This window comes from Manacus candei, unplaced genomic scaffold (genome assembly GCF_025592945.1).
Source record: "Manacus candei isolate 608988 ecotype Guabito, Panama unplaced genomic scaffold, ASM2559294v1 h1tg000056l, whole genome shotgun sequence".
Classification (NCBI taxonomy): domain Eukaryota; kingdom Metazoa; phylum Chordata; class Aves; order Passeriformes; family Pipridae; genus Manacus; species Manacus candei.
Genome location: NW_026138104.1, coordinates 2029678 through 2054718, shown reverse-complemented (window position 1 = coordinate 2054718; position 25041 = coordinate 2029678). Strand labels below are relative to the sequence as shown.

The window sequence follows — 25041 nt, the reverse complement described above, 5'->3', positions numbered from 1 at the left end:
GTAAGTTTATTTTATGACTCGGATGAGAAAACCTAGTGCATTTGAGTGCCACTACAGAGCGTGGAGGAGAGATGCTTGACTCTTGGCCACAGAAGTCTTCAACGTTTCAGGCCTCTTCCAACTTATCTCACTGTGTGGTAGGAGGAAGTCTAGAGGAGGCCACCGAGATGATTAGAGGGATGGAGCACCTCTCCTATGAGGAAAGGCTAAGAGAACTGGGATTGTTCAGCTGGGAAAAGAGAAGGCTTCAGGGTGACCTAATTGCAGTTTTCCAGTACCTAAAGGGACTCTACAAGAAAGATGAAGAGAGACTATTTACAGGAGCAGGTAGTGAGACGACAAGGGGGAATGGCTTCAAGCTGGCAAAGAGTATGGTTAGATCAGATATGAGGAAGAATTTCTTTACTGTGGGGGTGGTGAGGCCTTGGAACAGGTTGCTTAGAGAAGATGTGGCTGCCCTATCCCTGGAAGAGTTTAAGGCCATGTTGGATGGGGCTTTGAGCAACCTGGTCTAGTGAAAGGTGTCCCTGCCCATGGTAGGGGGATTGGAACTAGATGAGCTTTAAGATCCCTTCCAACCCAAGCCATTCTATGATTCTAAGAGAAACAAAAAATGAAAACCTGAAAGAGTCTCTAAGAAATAAGTTAGAATTTGCCTTTATTCTATTCTATTATTATAATATTATATATTATTATATATAATTATTTTATATTATAATATATATTACATTATTCCCCAGGACATATTTTTATACCAGATAGATTTTCTGAGGTTGGGAAAGTTTTCTGAAGCCTCCCTTTCTGAAATTGTCAGGCTGAATGGGCTAAATCTTCACAAAACTGTTCTGTGGAAAATTGAAACGGAGTAACTGCTAAGAAAAGAATACAGGGACAATCAGCAGTTTGCCAAGAGAAAGCTCTTACCTAAGTGTATGTGTAATTTATTGCACAGTGTTCCTAATTGATGTACAATGGAAAACACTGCTTTATAGTAACAATAGTGCAAGTGATGTAAAGCAGCTGTGCTTCTGTATTACCCTAGAGAAATAGCACGGTGTGTACCCATACCATCTAAGGAAGAGCTCCAGAAAATCGTATTTTTACTGAGCAGACATAATTCTTGTGACTTCATACTAAATAATTACCTGAGTTATTGCATGCACTTCCCAGCTCAGTGATTTTTGACTGATATATGGCCTAATGATCTTTAGAACACTTAAGTCAACAAATGACCTCATGGCACTAGTTAGATGACTCTCGGTGATAAGCCTCCTATTCGTTGTATTAGAGTAGGTCTGGAAGGTTGTATGCTGTAGGTCAAGGGCACAGTGAAACAATATATGCCTTTTTTTTTTTTTTTAAAGCCATTGGTTGATTGGTTGATCTACTGGTAGAAGGTAAACATGAAAATTGCAATGAAAATCCTGTCTTCATCTTCCAATAAAGAATAAATTATTCTTTTTCTCAGAAGTTAAATCATCCACTTAGAAAAAGCAAATCTATTCATTTTATGCAGCGTTGTTTTGGAAGTTTTGTTGGGTTTTTTTTGTTTGGGCCTTTTTGTTTTTTAATTAAGGAAGCTTGACAACTGCTTTCTTTTGAGTGATAGGAGTTTGGAGGACTTTCATATTTCCTTCACAAAGTCCAGTCAAGAAATTTAAACTTCCATAACTGAAATGCCTAAAAGCTTCATGTGTGTTTGGCTCATCAAGCCTCAGGGAACTTCAGGAGATTACATTTAAGATGATGGAGATGTAACTATTCTGAGCATACATGTCACGTGAGTTACTATAGGGGGTTTGTGTCTTTATGTTTTCAGAGTGTGAGGATAAGTTCACTCTCCCCAAAAGCCACATTGCTTTGGAACATTTAAGTAAATAAAGAAAGGGACAGTAGCTTGGCTGTAGCTTGGGGAACTTTTTTCCTTGACTACAGAGTTGGCAGAGCTGGTGCCTACTGCAGGCTAAATAGCTACAGCTCAATTAACTGTAAAGTCCCTGCAAAACCAGTTCAGCTTGTAGTCATAATAGCTTTGGTTTTCAGTGTTGTTAAAAATAAAACACACAAGCCAAGAACCTCTGTGACACTGTGTCGTTGGATATTTGAGGTCAAGAAGTATTCAAAAGTAAGAGACTCTAGCAATTTTTATTTCTCTGTCTGAACTGTTTCTGTTATGGTGTCATAGTTTGAAATTGGCCCCCCCTGAGAGGCTGGGGGGGCTCAGAGGTGATTGGGTGCCAGGACAGTGTTCCCTGGAGAGCCAGTCACCACCCATGTTGTTCGCTTCTGCTCAAAGTCATATATCACAGCCCCGGAAGCGGTTGGCAGTTCTGTCTTGGTTGTTTTGCTGTCGGTGTCTGCTGTGTGTAGGTGGAGAAGGCCAGGGGGTGGCTGGGCTCCCTCTCTCCCTCGCTGGGGGGAAGAGGGGAGCCCTGCGGCCCCCCTAACCCTGTCTAGGCCAGAGTTAGAGACAGCATTGGAATGAGTGCATGTTTGTGAGGGATGCGACTCACAAACAACTGGTAAGTGGGAGAGAGAGAGAGAGACAGGCCCTGCAGCCAGGCCCTCTTCTTCTTCCCTCCCACCTTTGCAACCAAACTGTAGAGGAGGGCTGCTTTTCCGTCTCGCTGTTTAGTGAGAGTGGATGTGAGGCTCAGCATTGGAGCAGAGCCAAGTGGACGGGCCAGAGGAGGCTCGATTGCTAGGGAGAAGGACCCCAGGCAAGAATTGGAGACGGACCCCAGAGAGAGAGAGAGAGAGAGAGAGAGAGAGGGGCCCAGAGGATGTCTCTGCCGTGACCTAAAGCGCAGGACAGCCAAAAACCCGAAGGAGGAATCAACGTTCCAGGAAACAGACTCTTGATAAGCTGAACTACACTGCAGCAGCCTACGAACCGAGGTATGAGAGAGAGATATCACACAGCAGCAGAAGAGCAAGGACTCAAAGCTATCTTCTTGGACTTCGTGAGGAGAGAGACTGCAACAAACAACTGGAACTTGGTGAGGGGGGAGTGTTCAGGCCCAGAACACTCCACAAGAGGGACTGGTTACTCTCCAACCTTGAAAGGTTTCTTTCTGTACTAAAGTTAAAGGAAAGGGCTAAAAGGACTGACAGAAATGTAAATATAATATATATATAGTTGCTTTTAGTTTGTACAGTATATTTATTTGTGTAAATAAATGTATATACTTCCCCCTTCCCGTATAGAAGCCTCCGGTCTGAAAGTTTCTCTCCAGTGTTAGGATAAATTGTGAGAACGGGGTGGGGGGAAGCCTGGAAAATTGGATTTTGGATTTCTAATGTGGCTCAAACTGCCACATATGGTCATCCTGCAACCTTCCCCTAACTGTGTGATTCCTCAAGATAAAAGAGGAATACAGGATTTCCAAATTAAGTGAGGTTGGGCTTCAAAAAGTACAGGACATTTGGAAAAGGATGTTCCTGGGACATTTTTTATGAAATGTAGTCAGCTTTTTAAATTTCCAGCACTTTCGGATGTTACTTGTTATTAAATACCCTCTCACAATGCAGATAAATATATGCTACTTCTTCTTGAACGTTAATAATATAAAAATTGCCTTTCATTTCTGCAGGGTTTTTTCTGAGCATTTTTTTGATACTGAGATTTTCAACTATGTGTCATTTGCGCTTTCTCCTGCATATGCTTTTGTATATGTCTAAGAGAAGTGTGTTAGATGTTTGATGATGTCATTATGGAGCTTGGAAGCAGTAGGATCTTTCATCTTTACTCTACTTTCCCTCCTGCTGTTCTCCCCAACCCTGACTGGCTGCTAATTTTTTTACTGACAGTGTCCTAGTTAGAACAGCCGGGACCAGTTCATCACTGTACTGATGTAACCCAAAACTGTGTATTCTATAACCTTCCATGCCATTTCCCAGAAACTGTTATCAGTAGACCATTTACACCATTTACCCAGAGCAGCCTGACTCCTCAGGCTATAAACTGGGTGTTAAGAGACCCGCGAGATAAGAGGATACTCCTGTCCTCACACCCATTGTGGAACTCCCCGCCCTGAGGGAGGTACTGGGCATTCCTGCCTGAACTGGAGGATATATAATCTTGGGGTTTTGGGACTTTTTTAACCACTCGTGGGATCCAGAGGAAGACTGCAGACCACTGCTCTCAACCAGACTGCAACCACCACCCTTGACTGGACTGCAATCACCACCCTTGACTGGACTGCAACAGCACTCTCACCAACAGGTTTTTCCCTCTCCTTTTACTTTGGACTCAGGGGGCCCAATGAAAACCACTCTGTTCATGCCCCAGGGTGCTGGGTTATACATTTGAGTTTTGTGGGTTAAAACCGACTGTTTGTCTGTATAATCGTATTTATTGTATTATTTTATTAAATTGTTATTCTGACTTATAATCTCTCTTTTGAGTTGAGTTCATTTCCCCTGCTGGTTTACCTTTAAACCGGCACAGACAGTTATCATTTACTTTTCCCTGCAGTTGGATTAGCTGGCTGTAACAGGTGAACTGAACTCCTAGTCATCTCAGATGAATGTGGGAGAGCCAATAGTTGTCCAATTTCATATAGAGTGCAAGTGGTTACTATGATATTATTTTTTTCTGCTTTTCAGTGTGTACAAATTGCACTGTGCTACTTTCTCACTTCTTTTTAGTGGAACAAATGAAAGTTTTTGTCCATGTAGGGTGCTCAGAAACAGTAGAGATTGAAAAAGTCTGTCCTGCTTGTTTCTTTGTACCTTGCTATTCATAGACTGAGCATAGCTTTCCCTTCCCCCCTGCTTTTTTTTTCCCCTCTAACAAATTAGTGGTTTTCTCAATTAGAAACCCTTCAGGAGAGATGGGATTACATAAATGTGGCATAAATTATGGTGTTTCCCTTTGAGAATCATTATATAAATTTTAAACTCTATAATGAACTTCCATCATTTGGGAAAAGTGTCATGCTTTTCTGAGAAGTACAAATGCAAATTCCAAATTATCCAGCTTCATAGAGCTAAATCTGTTCCACAGAATATTCCATTTCCTCTGTCCTCCTCCCATTCTCCCTCCAATATTTTATCTGTAGCCTTCTGAGATGGAAAACAGCTTTGTAAATTGAATCTTCATTCAGTACTTTTGATGTGCAAGTTGTGACCTCCTTCTGACTTCTGTTCTTGAGCACAGTTCAAGCAAGAAAAGAATGGTGTGACACTTTGACGATTTCTTTTTTTTAATATGATCTTTTTACCATCAAGAATTCTTTCCTCATCCTTGTAATGTCAGCTTAATGGCAGACCTTTCAGGCTCTGCCCTACTTCCACCAAAGAAGTTGTCTGTGCATCCTCAGTGCTCACTGAGGACGGTGCTGGATAAGGGATCTTGTGCTAGTTCCAGTGCTGGAAGGTTACAAACCCATTAGTTCAGAAATGCTGTTGAACCCTTCTCTGTATGGCATTTGCTTACAGTTTCTTCTGCTCTGAGTTTCAGGGCTCTCTGACTTGGCTTTTGCCCCTGCTGAGGCTTTCTGCTCAGAGCAGTTTTCTTCTGCTCAAAATCATTTCTTCTCTTCCCTATTTAATGCTGGAGTCAGAACTGTTGCCTTACAGATTCTGGGCTACTGTTCTCACTACCCCTGATAGTATGACAGGAAGGGTAGAAAAACATGACAATTATAGAATATGGAGGATATAAGGAGGGTGGCAATCCCATCTATAAGTCGTACAGAACCCTTATGCAGTCCTCATGACTTTCTTGTTTGAGTAGAAGTTGTTAAGTCAGTCTTTTTATGCTGTATGCAAATTCAACCTCCTCTTATAGCACATTTTGCCACAATAAAATGTAAAGCTAAGTTAATCCTTCTCCAAGTAGCATTAGTTTTTACCCTGTGACCATATAGCAGTTGGAGTGAATGTAATTGGTGATACAGATACTAGTTTCTTAATATGAATGGAGATGATAGCAAATGATGGTATATCTCAGTTTGAACTACTTAGAGACCCTAAGGCACCCTTCAAAGTGCCAGTATCTTCCATGGCCATCTGGTGAAATAAAAATTTGATACCATCTGGTGTTGAGGCAGAGAAATGTCTCCTGAACCTAGCCAATTTTTCTACTTGTTTTTGCTTTGTGGTATCTCCCTTTTGCAAAAGGAATAATCTAAACAACAATACCATTTTACCTTGTGGTGAAAGTAGAGACTTCCAATCTGCACAAAGTCATTTGCCTTTGTCAAGATCTTCTGATGTTTTGTGTGTTTTTCTACTGCTGCCTCCTGGACTTTGAAAATACCAGGGTGAGGTGGCAACTCAGTGCTTGAACTGTTTTGGTCAGCTTGAGTTTTATCCATGGTCTTTTGAATATATAAAACTAGTAGATGACTCTTGTATCTCAGCAGAATTGGTTTCAATTTTGGGTAAATGCAAAATAAGGACGTTAGAAGGTTGTGTGGTTTCCTGGTGTTACATCTCTCCCCCTTGAAGGAGATACATCACTACATATGTGGAAAGAAGTGTATGGGTATGTAGGTGTATTTTGCGTGCATATGTCTCCTGTATGTCTTTAAGACTTAAAAAACCAATTAACCCAAAGAACCAAATCCTTTTTGAAGGGTGCATATTGTCTTTGATCAGCTCAGAGAATGTCTAATGTGAGTTGGACTTGAAGCCGCATCCAGATAAAGATAAAATTCTTCCTATGAAAGTTGTCAGAAGTGATGTCTAAGACATGTGACCACCTTCTTGCTACTGACTTATAAACATGATCAGAACAGCTTTGTGTGTTTTTAACACAGAAAGTTCATGAATGAATTATCCTAATTCTCCTGGTGTGTGTAATTTATTTAAAAATATGATATGAAACAGTCTTGGTTCTTCAGACACGAGTATAACAATGAGTATAACACAGTACTTTGCTGAAAATTTTAAGGATGAATTGTTTCTAAACTTTGAAGCAGTTGAGAAATATTTTCAGCAACCTGCATCTTTGTACTGCCATGAAATATGGCAGCAACCACTGTAGTTAAAAAGAAGCACTAACGCCTTCCTCATAGGAAGGAAAAGATTAATTTTAATCAAGACAGAGGAAAAAGTGGTAAACTAAAGTTATATATGTGAGAAAAAAATACATATTTTCTTTTTCTCCTTTGCTTTTTTTTCCTGTTTCTTCACATGTTCCTTTTTTCCTTTGCTTTACCTGCTGTCAGATGCTGTAGTCATAGTTGTCTAGGTGAGACCATTCCTTCAGGAGACAGCACTGCACCTTTTCATTTCTTGTATTATTCCATAGGCTGAAGATTGTGTTGCAAATATTTTAGTTCAATTTCTCCTTTTTTGCTGGGAGAGGTGGGAGATTTATCATTCAGGAATTATATGAAACTGAAATAAATGCTTCATAAAGGGATTTCTTCTTGCAGCATGGGTGGAGTTACTACTTTAAGGCTTTATAATCAATATGAAGAGAGTAGCATTTCAAAATTAGAATTTGACCTTTACTGTCTTCTTCAAAGCAATGAAAATGAATACCCACATCATTTTACTTCTGAATGTTCCTCCTGAGTAAGCAATATTAAAAAGAAGCTGATAATATATCGCATTTTTCTGCTGAGATGAAGGGGAACTGGATGATTCAGAGACAGGTAATAGGATATTGTGACCTTCCACCTCTGACCCATTTATTGAAATACAAGCCATGACTGTGGAGTCTCTAAAAGTCACCACTATGGGATATACAGTTGTAGACTCTGGAACTTTGTATTTCTGAATTTTTAAGGTCTGAACCACTTGTCACAAACTTCCACAGCTTCTTAGCTGGCAGCAGATTTAGCTGGAGCCAATAGAAAAATTAACTTAACAGCAAAATGAATGGAAGAAGGTTTGTAAATAAGGATGTTTTAGGTGTACTAAACTCAGTTATTTGTATTTGTTCTGATCTGATATAGCTTGTTTGTCATCCATGTTTTGTGATGCTTGATTTAGAGTTTGTTTAATCAGTGCAGAAGTGGTATTGACTAGTTTTCTTATACTTTTACCTAGTTGTTAGGAAGGGCTTAATGCAAATTAAAATTCTGTGGATTTTTCTCTTGCGGAGATATTCAAAACTTGCACTGCCAATGACAGGTAATTTATATTTTAATTTATATATTAACTTTTCGCTCTGGCCCTCATGTGGAAGCTTCCTAACACCTTTTCTTTGTCTGTAGGTAACTTAAGCTGAGAGTTAATTCTTTGAAGCCCATCTTAGTTGTATAGCTCAGGTAATTAGATCCATGGGTTTTATTTAGACTTAATTATCAGTTGGTTTTCCTTGAGCAAAAGCAATCGAGAAAGTGGTAAGAATCTTGGTGTACTGGCACGCTAGCTTTGCAGACAGGGTGATGGCAGTGCCAGTGTGGCTGGCTTCCATTTGAAAACATTCTCCCTTCCCTCGTATCTCCTGAAACTTGAGAGGACAAAGGAGCCCCCGTTACTGTGATAGGTTAAAAACAGCTAATAAAAAAAAAAGTAAATCGAAACTGCTTGCGATGCCCTAAGATCCTTAAGATCCTCAGATCCTAGTATATAGAACTTTAATATAGCTTTTAATACTTTAACCACCCTTTGTCACCATTTGTGCCAAATTCTTGAACTTCTGTTTAATGTTCTTTTTCAAGGAAAGATTTTAGCAAGAGCATCCAATCCGTTGAAGATGTACCTAAAGAACATAATATACACATTGTTTGTAGACAGAACTATCCAGAAGGCCCAGAATTGTTGAAATGGTTCCAAGCAGGATGGTGGGTGTTGACAACAAGGAAGATATTGAGGAAGGAGGGGTCCTAGAAGACCACCAACTCAAAGCAGGAAGCGTGCCTAGGGGAGGGCCTGAGGCAGGTTCGGGGGATGGACAGTTTTTGGGACCATGATGTAATGGTTGGATATGATAATTAGCCAGTATTATAACATTGTAACAGCTATTCTGTGTGTTTATACTAAATGTATTTTATGCACCTTAATGTCTTAATTAAAGACCTGCTCTATACCTTACTTTACTAAACTGTTTAGAGAATTTTTCTTTGATTTTAGGCAACACTTGCAAACTAAAAAAAAAAAAAAAAAAAAAAAAAAAGAACTCTCATCATATTTCAAAGTTTTAGTTTGGAAGCAGTCAAAATTCAAAATTGACATACCTTTATGTGGTCCAAATATTTCCAAAATTTTATAACTAGTAAAAATATAATCTACTCTACTTTTTACACATTTCACACACACATTCTCTCACTCACTTTCCTTTCTCTCTCTTTCTTTGAAATCCAGGACGCATGCTTGCTATTTTTTGTGCTTTGAGGGCTCAAAAATGTGTTTAATAATGGTGAGAAAATTTTCATACAAACATGCACTGGATTGTGTAAAGGTTTTATTAAGAAAATGAGATGACATGAACCCCAATATTTAGCATATTAACCTCTGAACAAGGTAAAAATTTGCCTTTTTTTTGTTTCATTTCTGGTTTTCTCAGCATGGCAGTGCCTACACTGCTACTGTTAGGAAACTGCCAGTTCCTGAAGGGGCATCTAACACAAAATAAAACCCAGCAAGTTGCAGGCTCATTGACAGAAAGCTGTAAAGACCTTTCACACTTTTCCAAGTTACTTTATGTATTTGTAGTTCTAAAAGGTATTTTTCAATTTCCAATTCTGTGTTTCTCGGAAGGTCTTGGTTATAAAGCTGACATGGTTGAAATACTGGCTTTGCATCAAGGTTTCTAACAGAATTAGCATTTGAATCACTTGAGGCCCTATTCACAAAGCAGAGGACTATTTGCATAATCAAAAATGCTTTATTTTGCATGCCGGTGGAGAAGCTAAGGGTTGTAGCTGCAGCTCACAAACAAAATTCAAGTGATCACATTGATGTATGTCTGTATGCTGCTGTCTCTCAGTCTTGCTTGTACAAATTAGTACCAATCTATATAAAGGCAAAAGAAGAGGTTTTGGAGCAGTATGTAGTCTCCATTAAAAGCCTGATTAAACAGGCTTGGCTTAAGTTATCTGTGTAAGGATTAGATGGACTTCCCACTCTACCAAATGTGGATGAGTTTTGTGGGGACTTACGCAGATGGGTTGTTGCAAGACAACGGATGCCTTTCTAAAAATATGCTCAGTAAAAGTTTATGAGCTTGAAAATTGCTTCTTGTGTTGAGGAGGTCAAACTAAATATCCTATAAGAGTGTGTACCTGTGGATAATGTGTTCAAGACATTAACACCTTTCTGTCGGATTTCTGCCAGTACTCCAAGAGTACAAATTAAATTAATTTATTTAAAAATATACTAATTAAAAGCTTGAGGTTTAAATAAAAAATAAAAGAAAGTGAGATTTAAAGTAAATTAAAACCATCTTCAATAATAGGTATGCTTCTGAAAAGAGAATCTGTGGTTTTGAACCTTTGGTAGGACAGTGTGAACTTTGTGTGTGTGCTTGTTTGTTAAATTCAACTTATACCTCTGGAATAAAAGTATTTCTTAGAGTGTATCTAGATCTAGAAACTGGACTGGAAATTCCATTCATCCCTGTTCTATAAAATTTTATTTTTCCAAATACTCCAGAGTCTAAGTACACCATTAAGAGATGTCCCTTTCTGTGCATTGCTTTGGAGCTGTCAGCAAAAGGTGGGTTTTACTCAGGTTCATACACCCACGTTCTCTGCAGAGTTTGCTGTTTTTATGGTTGACCGAAGCGCATAAATTTAAAGTGGTTCAGCTTCTCATTCATTTTAATTACAGAGGCCATTAACCTTGTAAAATCATTGACAATTATAAATCTACATCTTTGGGAATTATGTAAACAAGTTTATAAAAGCTCTTGAAGTGAAATGAAAGCCAAACTGTACACAAGGACAAGGTTTTATTAACCTCACTTGTTAAAAACCAACAAAATGTTGGAAATATACCTGCAGATAATCATACACTCCTTGCTGACCGTGACACCACTGCATTTCCTATGATTGTGCAGCACTCATTGTATAGTTAACGTTAAAGATAACTTCAAGATACAGATACGCAACTGTAGTTTCTGCTCAAGTAAATGGTTCTTAATATTTTACAGGCAGTTTATTGTGGTCAGAGAACTTTGGGAGAGGAGTGTATTTTACTGCCTCAGATCAGGTTTGTTTATCTGTGGACATCTTGTCAGTTTGTTTCAAATGTTATCAGGCTGTCATATGTAAGCATCCTAACGAGCTAGGGGAGAGGCATTTTGATGGACCTCTTGGAGTCTGTGGTCTATCGTCAGTCATGGACTGATCTTTCCTTTTTTTGTTTGGGAATATTTCTGTTCTGTTTTCATAAGGCTAGTGCTATTTGAAATACTGAACTATGTTGTGTATTTAGTCTTGTGAATGTTAGCACTTTGGTTGACACTATTTTAATATCAATATCTGAAATGGAAGATGCTCTTAGATTTTTTGATGTAATCAGTTCTTGATTTTTAGCCAAAGCTTTCTGGCATGTGTTGGAACAGGGATTTAGTATTCCTCATTTATCAATTTCCCTTAGAGGTGCAGTTTACTGTTGCAGAATATCTGATTTAACATACACACTAAATAGCCATGATGAAGGAGGAAAGAAATTCATTAGTGCCTATGAGTACTTGCTTCTGTCCAGATTCCTGTGACCCTTTTTAGGTCAGACTGTTTTCCTTTGGTAGAAAAACTTGGCCCATAAAAATTTAGTGACTTTGTTGAAGTCATTCTTTGATTTACTTGGGATGAGGTGATGAGGCAGCAAATCACTAGTAAAGAGCTCCAAGGACTTCACAGTGCTTGAGCTGTATTTTCTGGCACACTAAGACATTCTCACTTTAGTTGTAGAAACTAAAAATGTTTTTGCCCTTTTGCAGTATCTCAAAATATTGTTGCAGATGAGCTGTCTTCAAGAGGTTGCTTGGAAAAGGATTATTTAGAGCAACATGCATTCCCCAGACTTTCAGAGATTCAGAAACTGCTTCAGAGCAATTATGGTTTTGCCATATTCCTAAACCTTGGTCTTATGTGCATGACACTGTTGCTTCAACTGAACTTTAACTACTGTGCATTTGCTCCAAACTGAGTAGTCTTTTGTTTCTGTTGAGCAAGTTTGTTTGTTTTCAGTTGGTGAGATGGCAGGGTCCCATATTTGACCATGTGATAGTGCTACATTTATAAGGAGATTATATCTATGACGTTCAGGTCCACTATTGGCAACATACTGATACGCTGAGTGGTCTGGTCTGGTTTGTGCTTGGTCAAATTAGATTAACATCTAAAGTTTGATTTTTCTCCTTGCGTGATTTTTGCAGGTAGAAAAGAGCTCACTAGGTGGAATTTCTGCTATGCTTATTGATTCAGGCACTCAACCTATTAGTATTCTATTTACTTTGTCTTTCTAATTGAAAATGGAAGTTAGAGAGAAATACAGTCTAGGCATGTTGTAGTTCTCCTTCTAGATCCTGCTGCTTGCTAAGGTGCCCTACTTGTTTTCTGTTCCATTTCTCCTCAGGAACAAGAACCTTCATGCTTCATGTGTTTGGTTAGCAAGTCACTTTTGTGTTTAGCTATAATAATAAGCAAGAAAGATTTAAAGAGACAGACTAAAGAATTGTCTTTGTCTATAGGCTTATGTACTATGTGGGATGAAGAACAAAGATTTAAACTCTTGGGTTTTGATTTGTTGGCTTGTCCTGAACCTTGAAGTGAAAGTCCCCTTGTGATACTGTTTTTTCAGGTGGTAATTTTCATTGCAAAAGTGTAAACCTCCCCCTTTGTATTTAGTTTTGGTTGGGTTTTTTTCTGATATTGACAGAGCTAAAAGCTCTACATGCATTGTCCATGCCTTTTTTGTGCCCTTTTCCCTCTTGTATTTCCTCTAGCCTTCTTGCTCCCCTTTCTACTGTGCTCTGGTAGAAGAAGACTGTCCCACTGGAATGCTTGGCACTGTCCATACCTGGGCAGCAGCAGGGAGGAGAACTAGGAACTAGGAGAAATGGAGGTTAAGAATAGTTGTTGGTGTGAGGATCTTAGGAAGACAATGACAACTATCAGAGTGGGTCTGAAAGAATGCAAATTACAAAGGCCATTCAAACTAGTACTAGGTGTAGAAAGCAGTAATGGGAAGATGGGAAGGGTTGGTGACTTTGGCTGGCCTCAGCCAGGAGCCTGTGGCATTGAGAGTGGGGAGTCTTCTTGGACAGGGCTAGTGTTTCCCACCCTTTTTGTCATTAGCAGGCGTGAAGAGTGGGGGGAGCAGGAATGGAGCACGAGACTTGGAGATGCGTTCAGCCAAACCCAGGTTTGTGATTGTGATTTTGGGGAAACTGTCAAAATAGTTCTGCTGATAACGCTGTCCCATCTATAACTGGTGTTGGATTCCAGACTTCTAGTTTCAAACTTCTGCTTCGGGCATATACCTGAATGTTTAAGCACACTCAGGGAGGTGGATTCTCTGGGAGACTTCAGCTGCTTAAGTGCAGCTTTAAAGTACAATATTCCATTAACTAGATGTAAACTTTGACAAATTGGAAAAATTTCACAGAAACTAGAAAAAGTATGTCCTTGACCTGAAGTGCAACTTTTGAAGGCTACCTTTCAATGAATGAGTTCTGAGAACTGTTTGAAGAAAAGGTCAGCAACATTAAAGAGCATATTTTTTCTCTAGTCCTGTCTTGGAAAAGGCTGACCTGTTTTGACTGGAACAAACACTGTTAGACACAAACTGCAAAAGATGTGTCTTTTTAAACCATTTGTTTAAAGTTTGTCAAGGCAGTAGTGTCATCTTAGAGGAACGGGTACTTTAAGAAGCGGTGCTATCAATTTTACTACTGTCATTGTTAATTACTATGATTCTATAAAAAGAAATTTATCTGGAAAAGCAAACAGTAAATTGCTGTAATTATAATGATGAATGACACAACAGGATCGAAGAATGATATATTTTCAAGGGGGCTGGATGTTTTATATCTGTATGTAGTAGGCAGACAAGCTGTTGACTGTTGAGTTGGCCTTTAAAAAAAAATCCTTACCACCTGTGTTGTTAATGGGTTATGATTGCAGATCCGTTTAATGTATTTTCTCACATTTCTTGAGTGTGCTTTAATGATGCTGTTGCTCAGAATGCCTTCCAATATGATTTAGATCCGTAATCTGATTGGTGTCGTGCATCTACACAGGTAATTTTTAATTTTGAACTAGAAAATTATGGGTATGTTTTTAGCAAAAGTAGAAGGATAGAAATGACTAACTTAACTACATCATCTCTAAGCATCACTTAACTTTCACATCACCCTGTCACTGTCAGCTATGGCTGTCAACTCCATGAAGCTGAGACATTCCTTCAGCCCATCTTTTCTGTTCTAGCACCTCTCCTGCACTCTCTGAGGGCCAGCTGCTTTTTAAAGGGGCTTACTATCTCTTGCTTAAAATAGAATTTTTGTCCTTTAAAATGCAAATTTCCAAGTTCAACATTGTCCACAAGATTTCAATAAGCACATGCTGTTCTAGACAGTGATATGGTAATGACGGGTCTTCACTGTCATTTAAATGTAAATTTGTAAAGTTTGCTTTTTTACTGATTTAGATTCAGTTACAATCCAGGGTGAATAAAGCAAAATTCAGGGATTCCCAGTTTTCCATTTCCTCCTTGTTGCTTGCACCTTAAATTCAACTAACATTGTTGATAAGTGCTATGAACTGCAAGACTAAATGACAGTTAAATGACAAGGTGAGAACCCAGATGATGCCCAGAGACCTGAAGGCAAAGGCAGAAGAAGGATGGCATATCTGTACCTTGTGAACTGATAGGGCCTTTATATGTGTTAAGAACATTTAGAACATATTTTCAGATTATATGCTTGCAAAGTGGATGTCCAGCACTGTTGGCACAAAAGGGCTTTGCTGTTTGTGGTAAAGCATGGAGGTCTGTTTCCAATATAGTCTCTTTCAACTGATTTAGTCTGGAAAAAAATTTAGCCTCCACTGGGTTTTGCTGCTGTAATGTCTGCAAGCTTGCTTCATCCCTTTTTTACTTTTTTCATGTTGGAAATTAGTTTACAAGTTACTTGAGGGAATCTTGCCATTTTACAGTCTGTGTGCTTAGCATATTTTTGGATGTGGAAGAAAAATTTATTAGAAAGCTTATAGAAGGCATCAAAGGGGTACCAGAATTAAGGTTATTTCCTGTCCTTAAAAATATTTTTAAACAGTATGCCTTATTTTCACTGTGATTGATTTTTTTGTACTAAAATAGTTGTAAAAATAATTATTTACTAGCTTTGTACTGAGTTTGCCTTTCTTTAACATCTAAACCATTCCACAAGAGACAAAGCAATGTCATGAGCATTCCAGCTTTATTTTCCACTTATGGGCAAAGAGGCATGTTGAGCCTCACCCACCCAGAAGAAGAAAATTGACATGATCTTTTAAAGGCTCCTGTCTCTCTCTCTCTTTGAAAAATAGCAAGACATATGCCACAAGCCTTTTTTTCTGCTGCCTGAAATGTGTGCTGACAAATGAGTCTGCTTTTTGTGCCTTTTTTTTTTTTCTGAAGGAAATGCCCCACTGAGAAATAGAGCAAAAGTAATTTTTTTCTAAAACAACTTTTCTGTAGAGTTCCTCATTTGTAAGTAGTGGTTAAAGTATGCTCGTAGACAAACTCAGTTTCGTGTCAAAGCAATTAAATTATTTCCTAGGATGCCTTTCTGTCGTACAAAAGAAATATACATTGCAGGTACATAAGATTAAGTGATTTCTTGTCATATTGATGCATTGGAAAAAGCAAGTAACAGAATGCCCACTGTCTTCAGTAGTGGGCTCATACTTGGTTATTTACTCTTTCAATGCTCATACTTGGTTATTTACTCCCTCGTTTAAACACTATAATACTAATATTGCAGGTACACCATTTACAGCAGAGGTGTAATATTATTTATTATGGTTGCAAGGTCAATCATTCAGAAGTTGTCAGAATTAAGTTTAGCTGTGAAAACTTAATTTGGTCCCTCTACTTGTACTGTTCCTTCCTTAATTAAACAGCACCATGTTTGCTCCTGCTGTGTGATCTCTGCCTGTGTCGGATGCTGATCAATTAATTTAATTCAGTGTTCTTGTTGGGTGACTCTAGCTATAGGCACCTACTGTGCATTATTGAAACACTGATGGTTTTGAAATTTTTTAGAACACTCGTCACTCTAACTACGTAAATATTTGTTCATCTTGTCAGCACCCCACTTGCTAAGAGTCCTTTTAAAGATGATTTTGAGATGACTTTCAAAGTACTTGCATAGCATTGGATAATATCACTGTACAGGGTTCCTTGGGGTTCTGTAATATTTATGTGTGCTCTGTGGTTCTGAAAAGTGAATTAGGATCAGAAGTATTTCAGAAAATAAGGAATATGGTGATGATATCAGCTTAAGTGACTTAATGTGATGCTCAGCCGGGTAAGGTTAAAGATCAGGTTGATTTTTTTTCTGACTTGGACCTGGCAGAGTTTTCAGCTTCTCTGATGGATGGACAAGATCCTACCACTGAATCTTGGAAATAAAACTGGATCAAGTTCATACCTGGACCTATATAAAATAAAGGTTAGGCAACTACTTATTCCATCTGTGAAAAAAATTCAAGACCTGGGAATAGTTAATGGGTGCTAGCACACAAGTTGGCCACTGCAGGATACGTTAGGCTGTGAATTTACACGTTGTAGAAGTGCAAGATAAATGCAAGATAGATATGAAGCAGCTGTGAGCTGACTTATCTCATGGCAGTAACATCAGGAATGTATATCTTGGAGAAGCCGAGTTTTCACTGCAGCAGCCTCTGTAATTGTAGTCTGTCTTCGTTTTGAGCATTTGGGATGGCATTCTTTATTTTCATTTGAATTTTTGTTTATATACTTTTCTAAGTGTTTGAAAAAGTAAGTGGAAGTCCATATTCCATTTTCTGGTGTTTGCATTCCAATATTTCATTGTGTTTGCTAGCTTTTGTATGGACACAGCCTACTTGACCTGAAATGGTAGCTGGTAACTGTTGAAAGTTGCTTCTGTCTGCAAATTGGAGGAGAATGCGGGAAACTGCCAGATATTTTCATTGATTCCTGCTAAAAGCAGTGGGTTGGTAATCTGTGGGAATCTTGAGTTGTGGTATGGAGATTAGTGGAGAAAATGTGCTAGTGTTTGCAGGCTCTTGTGTACTTCTCCTTACATGTGAGTGTTTGCCCACCCCATGTGGGAACGTACTGTCTCTTTTCTGTCATCTGCATGGTCTTACTTTCCACTTCTTGTGGTTTTCCACCTGTGAAAAAAATATGTCCTCTGGCTTTTCTTTCTCTCTACCCAGCTGTCCTAGCTTCCACTGTGAATCGCAGCCTTCTGTGCCATTTCCTCTCTTTTCTGTATTCCTCCTTCCTTTCACACTACTGATAGTCAGCCTGACCCAAAGTAGCAATTTCAAAAGCTTCAACTTGACCAAATTTAGAGAATTTTCATGGAGATGGCAAAGTGTGTATTTCTATTTTAAAGACCTCTGTATTTCCAGACTTTGACTCTCTACTCCAAAACATGGTGTTGAGAGGTTTGGCTTTTTTTCAAAGGCAAAGTTACTCAGTGGGTTATGGAAGTTGCTACTAAAGCCTGTTTTTTGGGAAATGGGAGGAACTGTTTAGACCGAAAATTTCCACAGTCATCGTAAGGTAGATAGATATTTAGGTGAAGACAGTGTCTGAAATTCATCACCATAACAAGGCTAATAACAGCCAGTGATGGTTTTATAAATTGTACTACTAGTCTCAGTCATGCTATGTGAGCATAAAAAAGTAATAGAAAGATTCCTGCTTTCACATGCTACCTGCATTATAGAGTTGTTTTCTGTACACACTGCATATTTTTGGTTTACACAGTTTCCTCCTCTTGAATACTGAAATGGACAGTGAAGGCAAGATATAACTGGCTGCTACAAGATAGGAGTAGCATATTGCAGTTGGTTTCCACAAGAGTCTGACTTTAATAGGATGATGTCTCATTATTTTTAACCTCCATCTGTACTTGTGTCTGAAGAGTACTGGAAACCATACACAATGCATGAATTTATATCTAGAATGTAATGAGACATTTATTTCATATGGCAGCAGTCTTCTGTAGAACTGTTAGAATAATACATTGTAGTGCTTTTCAGAGCTTATTTGATCAGTCCTTCCAGTGTTTTGTTCCAGTTCAATAGGCAAAGAGGTTTCAGCAGGTTCGTGACTTGCCGTTTGCTTAGGGGACTACGGCCATAGCAAGAAGCAGCTTTGAATATGCCTGTGTGTTGTTACACACACATTTTTTCTGTATTTCTTCTTTAATAGCATGCTACACTTTCAAGAAGGAGCAGCAAGTAGAAATTTCACAAATGAAACCTGAATTGAGATTGAGGAGGTAGGTGCAGCTAATTTGATAAATCTACAGCAAAGCAGTCTACAGTTGAAGGACTACCAAATCCTTTCTTGCAAGCATGTGAAGCACTGTGTGCTTCCTTAATGCCAGACTGTCCTTTTTTGACTTAATGAAAACTAGAATAAGGACCATTTGTTACATCTAGAAGAGATTGCCATGAGGTTGAAATTAGTTTTAAAGAAGGTAATTGACCTATGCTTACATAATAGTCCACCTAAAGTTTTCTGTTCTGCTTTTTCTTCTTCCTGTAACTCACAAAATCTTTTGAAATTTGTTAAGAAACTTCCTCCTAGAAAATTTTCAAAGCTGAAGAGTGACCCATATATCTTTAATGCACTGTATTCTCTAAGATCAGAGTGGAAGCTGACCAATTCTGTGCATTTGTAGGTGTGCAGCTCTAAAATCAATTACTTGGGATAATATATGTACTATAAATATCATTCTGCAGAATATATCCTGTGGTGAGAAGAAGAGAATTCTCTGGTCAGTGTGGTCTTACCTAGAATGTACAGTTTTCACTGAGTTGAATATTTTTGTATTAGGGTTGTACAACAGCAAAGCTATTTGCTTGTAGCAAATTATTTCAGATGAGTGAACTGGAAAATAGCAAAGTGTAGATTTGGGGTCTGCATTTCTGAGAAGGAAATTTCTGCACATTTATTACTGCAAAACCAACAGAGTACTGAATTCCCCTCTCTGTGATAGAATTCCAAGTAACATTTTGCACACAGAAAGCCCCGCTGTGTGGGAAGCAGATCAGAAGCATAAGGGACATTGTGCTCTCAGGCCAAATTTTAAAAATTACTCTAAAAGATGCGTAGATTGAAACATAAGTTGCTGGGAGGGAAGCAGAACTTCTGTAGTTTGTGCAGGCAGTAAGACACATTTGAGTATGTTTGTTCAGAACACATGATGATAGGGAAAAAACCCCATGAATGTTTTCTCACTAAAGGTGCCTTTCCAGGAGAACTCAAAGACTGAACCCAACTGTTTATGCGAAGAAGTTGGCACTTTGACAGAGAGCACCGTTGTGTCTGCAGAGTGTGACAAGCTGCAGAATTTTAAAGATAAGTTGTTTGGCTCTGAAGCACAGCAGCGTACTTGCTTTCACAAATTTGTGTTACTGAATAGATTGTGTGTGCTTTGGCGTCTCAGAAATCCAACAGGGCAGCAAAGGTGCACAGTTGCACTAACAGTATTAGAGAAATGCAACTGCTATGGTGTGCAGTCGTCAAGCGTAAAAGTCTCCCAATGAGAGATGTCCTCCTAGAGTGACATTGAGAAAGGGTGAGCACTGCATGTGAATAGCAGTATGGGCAGTGGTTGTCACTGGTGCATGGTAACTCCAGAGGACACCCCTACTACTGTATACTGAGGAAAGCAGGCATTTTTATATAATACTTTTTAGAAAAATGTTGGGAGTACCACAGCCTTTGCATATATTAGGAAATGCGAGACAGCGTCATCAGCAGTTGTACATTATGGTGAATATGAGCAGCATGAGGCTGAGTTCTTCTTCCACTACTGAGAAAAGCTTCCATGTCACTAAAATGTCAGCCAATTCAGAAATCATGGATGATGGTCCTTTTATCTAGGGCCATAGTTCTCACTCCCATGACATGGGAATAAAGTGGTAGTCAGGAATTGAAAGACTGAATAGATGATCAAAGGTCCGTAATTAATGTTCAAGCTTAACATGCTTGCCATGTCCAAAAGTACTATCTTTGCTAGTGAAAATTTCTTCCATGTGGCCTAGGAGTCAACAGTAATAGTTGCTTTTGTTGATTTTGTTATGTAACTGAAATGTTACTTTGTGGAGATGTGGGAATAGTCTTTTTCAAACCACTTCCAAGCTGAGGCTCATCTAAAAGTCACAAGGCTTTGTTAATGGAGTGTCAAGCTTGAGCTGGTGCTGTAAACCCCACAGGGAGCAAAACACTGATTTACTGATGCTACTCAGGTTTTGGGTAAGAGTTGGCTGTAGTCCATCTGGCTTGCCTTGCTCATAGAGTGAGTGTACTTTAGAATCCAGCTCATCTGGGAACAGCAAAAAAACTCCTTGACCAACACAAGCGATATGGCAGCTTGCCAGGAGCTCATAATAGATGAGAGCATCCCCTTGTTGGAGAAGTCTGTGATGGTTATTCAAGCAAATGAAATGTGTTTCCTTTAAGTATGCAAATATGGTTATTAGCCCTTGATGAAAAGTGCTGAGTGTTGGTACATTTAGCGGCTCAGGTCATGAACTTGTGTACAAGTCACAGAAATTATCATCTTGGATGTTGTTAATTGTTAAAGTATGTCAACAATTCATCTTCCCTGTTTTTTACTGTTAGAAGTTGCTGTGAGGGACTGTGCAAACACAGGTGACAGAACAAACACCTGGCAATTCAAACCCATATAATATTTTTTCCAAAGTGTTTTAAAAAAGCATTTTAACATTATTTTCTGCTTTGCTTCCTCAGAACTCTTTGGGGAAATTAATTAAAAGTACTGCCATCTGTTTATCTTACTTTTAATACCAAGGGTAAAAAAAGAGTGCCAGTAGTTTCAAAGCAGCATTGTATAATTTTGTTATTAAAAATACATGTTAAGGATACAGTGAGTACTAGTACATCTTTTCCACTTTTTGAGTTGTTGCAATGCTTTTTCAACATTTCAGTCTTTTCATCATGACTCTGTGTGAAATCTGTGGGTGATAATCACTGGATGGAGATGGTGTTCTCTGGGAGAATTATTTTGTTCTAGAACTAACATCAGGCACAGCAACACCTGATTTCTCACTGAGCTCCAGTAGCAGCTTCATTGGCAGCTTCAAAGGTAAAGTCAGTCTTGTCTCAGGCTGATGCTGGTAGATTCCCTGGACTCTTTTTTATTCTTTTGGATGTGAATTTCTGGGTTTTGTCTTTGAATTAGTGGAGTTCATCCAAAGTTCCATCTCCTTTGAGTAAAAACTTGTGGTGGTGTATTGGTCATCTGTTCTGAAAGGCTGTTTTTCCTGGAAAAAAAAAACCCATATGAGCCATCGGTTCATATTTAATTTTGTTTTTAAAGTACTCTGTGGAGAAAGAAAAAACTTTCCTGTTTCAGACAACGTTTTTTTCTCTGTTTAATTTCCTTCTCCCTCCCTTTTTTTTTTTTTTTTTTTTTTTAAGAAGCAAAGCAGTGTTTTCACAAAGACAGGCAGTCTGGTAAGACTCCTGATAGACGAACACATGGGGTAATTCTCTTACTTTAGCCAGTTATGTTTGGTTTCTTACAATATAAATTGATAGTGTAATTGCTTATTTCTGCAGTGTAAATTAGTGCAATTAAGATGATTTTGCTACCTGTGCTATATTATCTACTATATTTCACTTGGTCTAATGAAGAAGACAGAAATTTCACCCTGCAGGTGATATTTTGTAGTTCTTGTAATATATGGCAGATGTTGAATATTGAGGCTATAAAAGGGGGAATTGTGTACTACAGAAGATAAATAAGAGTGGGGGAGGGGACTGAAGACGAAAAACAGTATTTCCAAAGACCTCAGGGTAAGCTGCTTTCAATGTACTGTTTAAGCTTTAATGACCCATATACAGATTCTAACAACAAAGTAATGGCCAACTAGAGAAATTAAAGGCCTCACGTGAGGATCTGAACAGCAAAAGCTGACAGAGGTTATAAATACTATAACAGTTCGACAGGTTCTACTAGGAGGCAGTTTTTATGTTCCCAGTGTCTCTGCATGTATGGTCATTTGACAAGGTTTGAGGGAAGAACTGGTGAAATCTCAATTACTTCAGGTGAACTCTTCTCAGGGTTTCCCCAGGTTAAACATTCTTGTTTCTGGTAGAAGGTACCTTTCAGAACAGTTGGTCTGTCATCTGTTGTGTGTATACATACCTTTTTCCAGTAGCAGTTTTTCATTGTTCTCTTTTCAAAAAAACCAACATATCCAAATCTCTCTGAGCTTTTGCTCCAAGAAATTCTCGAAATTCTAAGATGAGGATCCTATTGTGAGAAATAAAGTGATGTTTTGCTGAAGCCAGAGTGACTGGAGGGGGTAAGGGGAGGGGGTTGGGGAGGCTAACCCTTCTTTCTTGCTTATAGCTACTTGTTGCTTAGATGTGGTTTAGATTGTCCCTTGCTCCTGCAGAGTTGTTAAGAACGAACAGGAAAGGCTATGCTAAAGATTTGCCAAAAAAAGAAGATGAAGGGGATATGTGGGAGGGAGACTTAGGGCAAAGTAGGCAGTCAGGAGAGAATATAAGTCCCTGAGTACCCAGCCAATGGGAAAGGGGACAGGGACAACCACTGGCCAGGGACAACCACTGGCCAGGGAAGAATAAAAGGTCACTCATTTTGGTGAGTTGTGTGCCTCCCTGGAGAGGGAAACACCCAATTAACCTGACTCATTTAATAAAGTAGTTTTGCTTTGATGACTTTGTCCCCTCTCAAATGCCATGTTGCTTTCGTGTTGCTTCCAAGAGTGATGAACTTGTCAGACCGATCTCTTCAAGACCAATATGAGAGATGAGATGTACTTAGCCTATTTTAAAGCCAGATGACCCCTGGAGTTACCTCCACCTGATGAAACACCCTCAAAACACCCTTAGTAGGTCAGCAAGGGGTAATAGTGCTGTGGAAGCTCCCTAGTCTCCATTTTGCATGGTGAAGAATTGAGACACATTTGGTTTTTCATTATTTGCTTTGATAAAATAAGGAAGGTGACAGAAGCAAGTTGCATATTTTCATTTTAGAAATATGCCACTTATTTGCATGTCTTTGTATCTATTATAGAATCATAGAATCAGCTGGGTTGGAAGAGGCCTCTGAGATCATCAAGTCCAACCCTTGCTCCAACACTGCCATGGTTATCAGACCATGGCACTAAGTGCCACATCCAGTCTCACCTTAAAAACCTCCAGGAATGATGAATCCACCACCTCCCTGGGCAGCCCATTCCAATGTCTGATTACTCTCTCTGTAAAAAATTTCTTCCTAATATCCAACCTAAACCTCCCCTGGCAGAGCTTAAGACCATATTATTTACTTGCTGGGGTGACTGATAGTCCTGCTCAGATGTATGTGTGAGATGACAAAACACTGATGGCAAAATGACATGGGTAACAACATATGGCTTGTCAGCATATCTTGTTAAAATATATCATATCTTTTGCAACATTAAATATGTAATATGGTATCAACATTAAATATGTATTATGGTGTAAAAAAAAATTAGTGGAGATTACCTGAAAATTCATTAGATAAGTCTTTATTTGTCTTTTCTGAAAATGTGAGTTAGTCATTGAAAAAATAAGTGAGAAAATACTATTAATTTATTCTCATAGGCTAATACAAATAATTCCATCAAACCTGTGTTATATTTGAGAGAAAGAAGAATTTTATATATATATTAGCAGCTCTGTTGTGTTGGATAGCAAAGACAACGTTTTGAAAAGACATGCTTGACTTTCATCTGAGAGAAAAAAAAAATTATCTTTGAGTGTAGAAGCAGTCTTGTGTCTGGTTGAGTAGACATGACTGATTCACTTAGAGGAGGCTGCGTAAGGAAAGCATCTCTAGCCATAGCTCGTTTCGACCTCAGAGTGAGGTTGAGTTTGACCAGCAAGGTGGAGAAAATAGCACTGAATCGAAAGGTGTGATATTCAAACACACTTAATGTGTGGAATTCATGGACATAGAAGATACTAAGGTACAACTATTGGTTGTCAGGTTGTGAAGCTCACCTAAGTTACTAAAAAAAGAAAGCCAATTGATGTAAAATATTTGGATGCTTTTTAAGATTATGTTTGTTTTGCTTTTCAGCTTCTCTTTTGAAAGGATTGAAACATGCAAACATTGTGCTGCTTCATGACATCATTCACACCAAGGAAACCTTGACACTTGTGTTTGAATATGTGGTGAGTAAAGTAACTATATATTCTGGATATGGTCCAGAGTGTATTGAATTTGATGGAAATGCTCTCTTTACCATCAGTGATCTATGAGTCAGGCCAAAATAACCTTTACTTTCTTCAGGAGAGTGGTGGCTATAGGAGATGATGCTTTGTAGCGGAGTGGGCTAAGTGTGGAAAGCTAGACTAAACCAGATTCAGAGATGGAGAAGTGACTACTAGGGCTTTTGAAGGACCTTATACTGCTGAATTGACTTTTCAAACTGGTACCCTACTCTGCTTCTTAGTCATAGTTTGTTTATTGGAGCTTTTTCTTTACTAACGTGATCAGGTAACTTTAAAATAGGTGAGGATATGTAGGGAAGAGGAACAGGACTAATGCTTAACAGGTAGTTCCTTCATGAAAAGCATGTATCAAGTTTAAGTGGCTTTTGTTGTGACTGGCTTGTGCAGAGTGTCTTTTTATAAGCAATCTCAGTAAAAAGCAAAGTCTGTTGCAAAGTCTGAATTTGGGCTTTTTTATTTTGTCATGACTAATGTTTTAGCTACTAATTAAAACTTCAATTTACATAGTATGCAGTGTAAGGATTTAATTGTGTTCAGAGTATTACTTTCCAAAGTATTGGCCTTGGCCTTCTAATTAATCTTTTCAGTTTTTCTAAGACAAACATATGGCATTTATGTAGAATTACTTCAGCATTTAGCTGTGGAATTATGCAATGTACTATCATA

At 38.6% G+C, this 25041-nt stretch overlaps 1 protein-coding gene across 3 annotated transcripts in view; it reads left to right on the top strand.

Annotated features, from left to right (window-relative positions):
* CDK14 (cyclin dependent kinase 14) overlaps window positions 1-25041 on the top strand; it is a 313070-nt gene that overhangs the window by 108447 nt on the left and 179582 nt on the right. For all 3 annotated transcript variants that reach the window (XM_051802182.1, XM_051802184.1, XM_051802183.1), the window contains one exon: window positions 24221-24315. In XM_051802182.1, the coding sequence (XP_051658142.1) occupies window positions 24221-24315 (95 nt within the window). The remainder of the gene's footprint in view (window positions 1-24220; window positions 24316-25041) is intronic.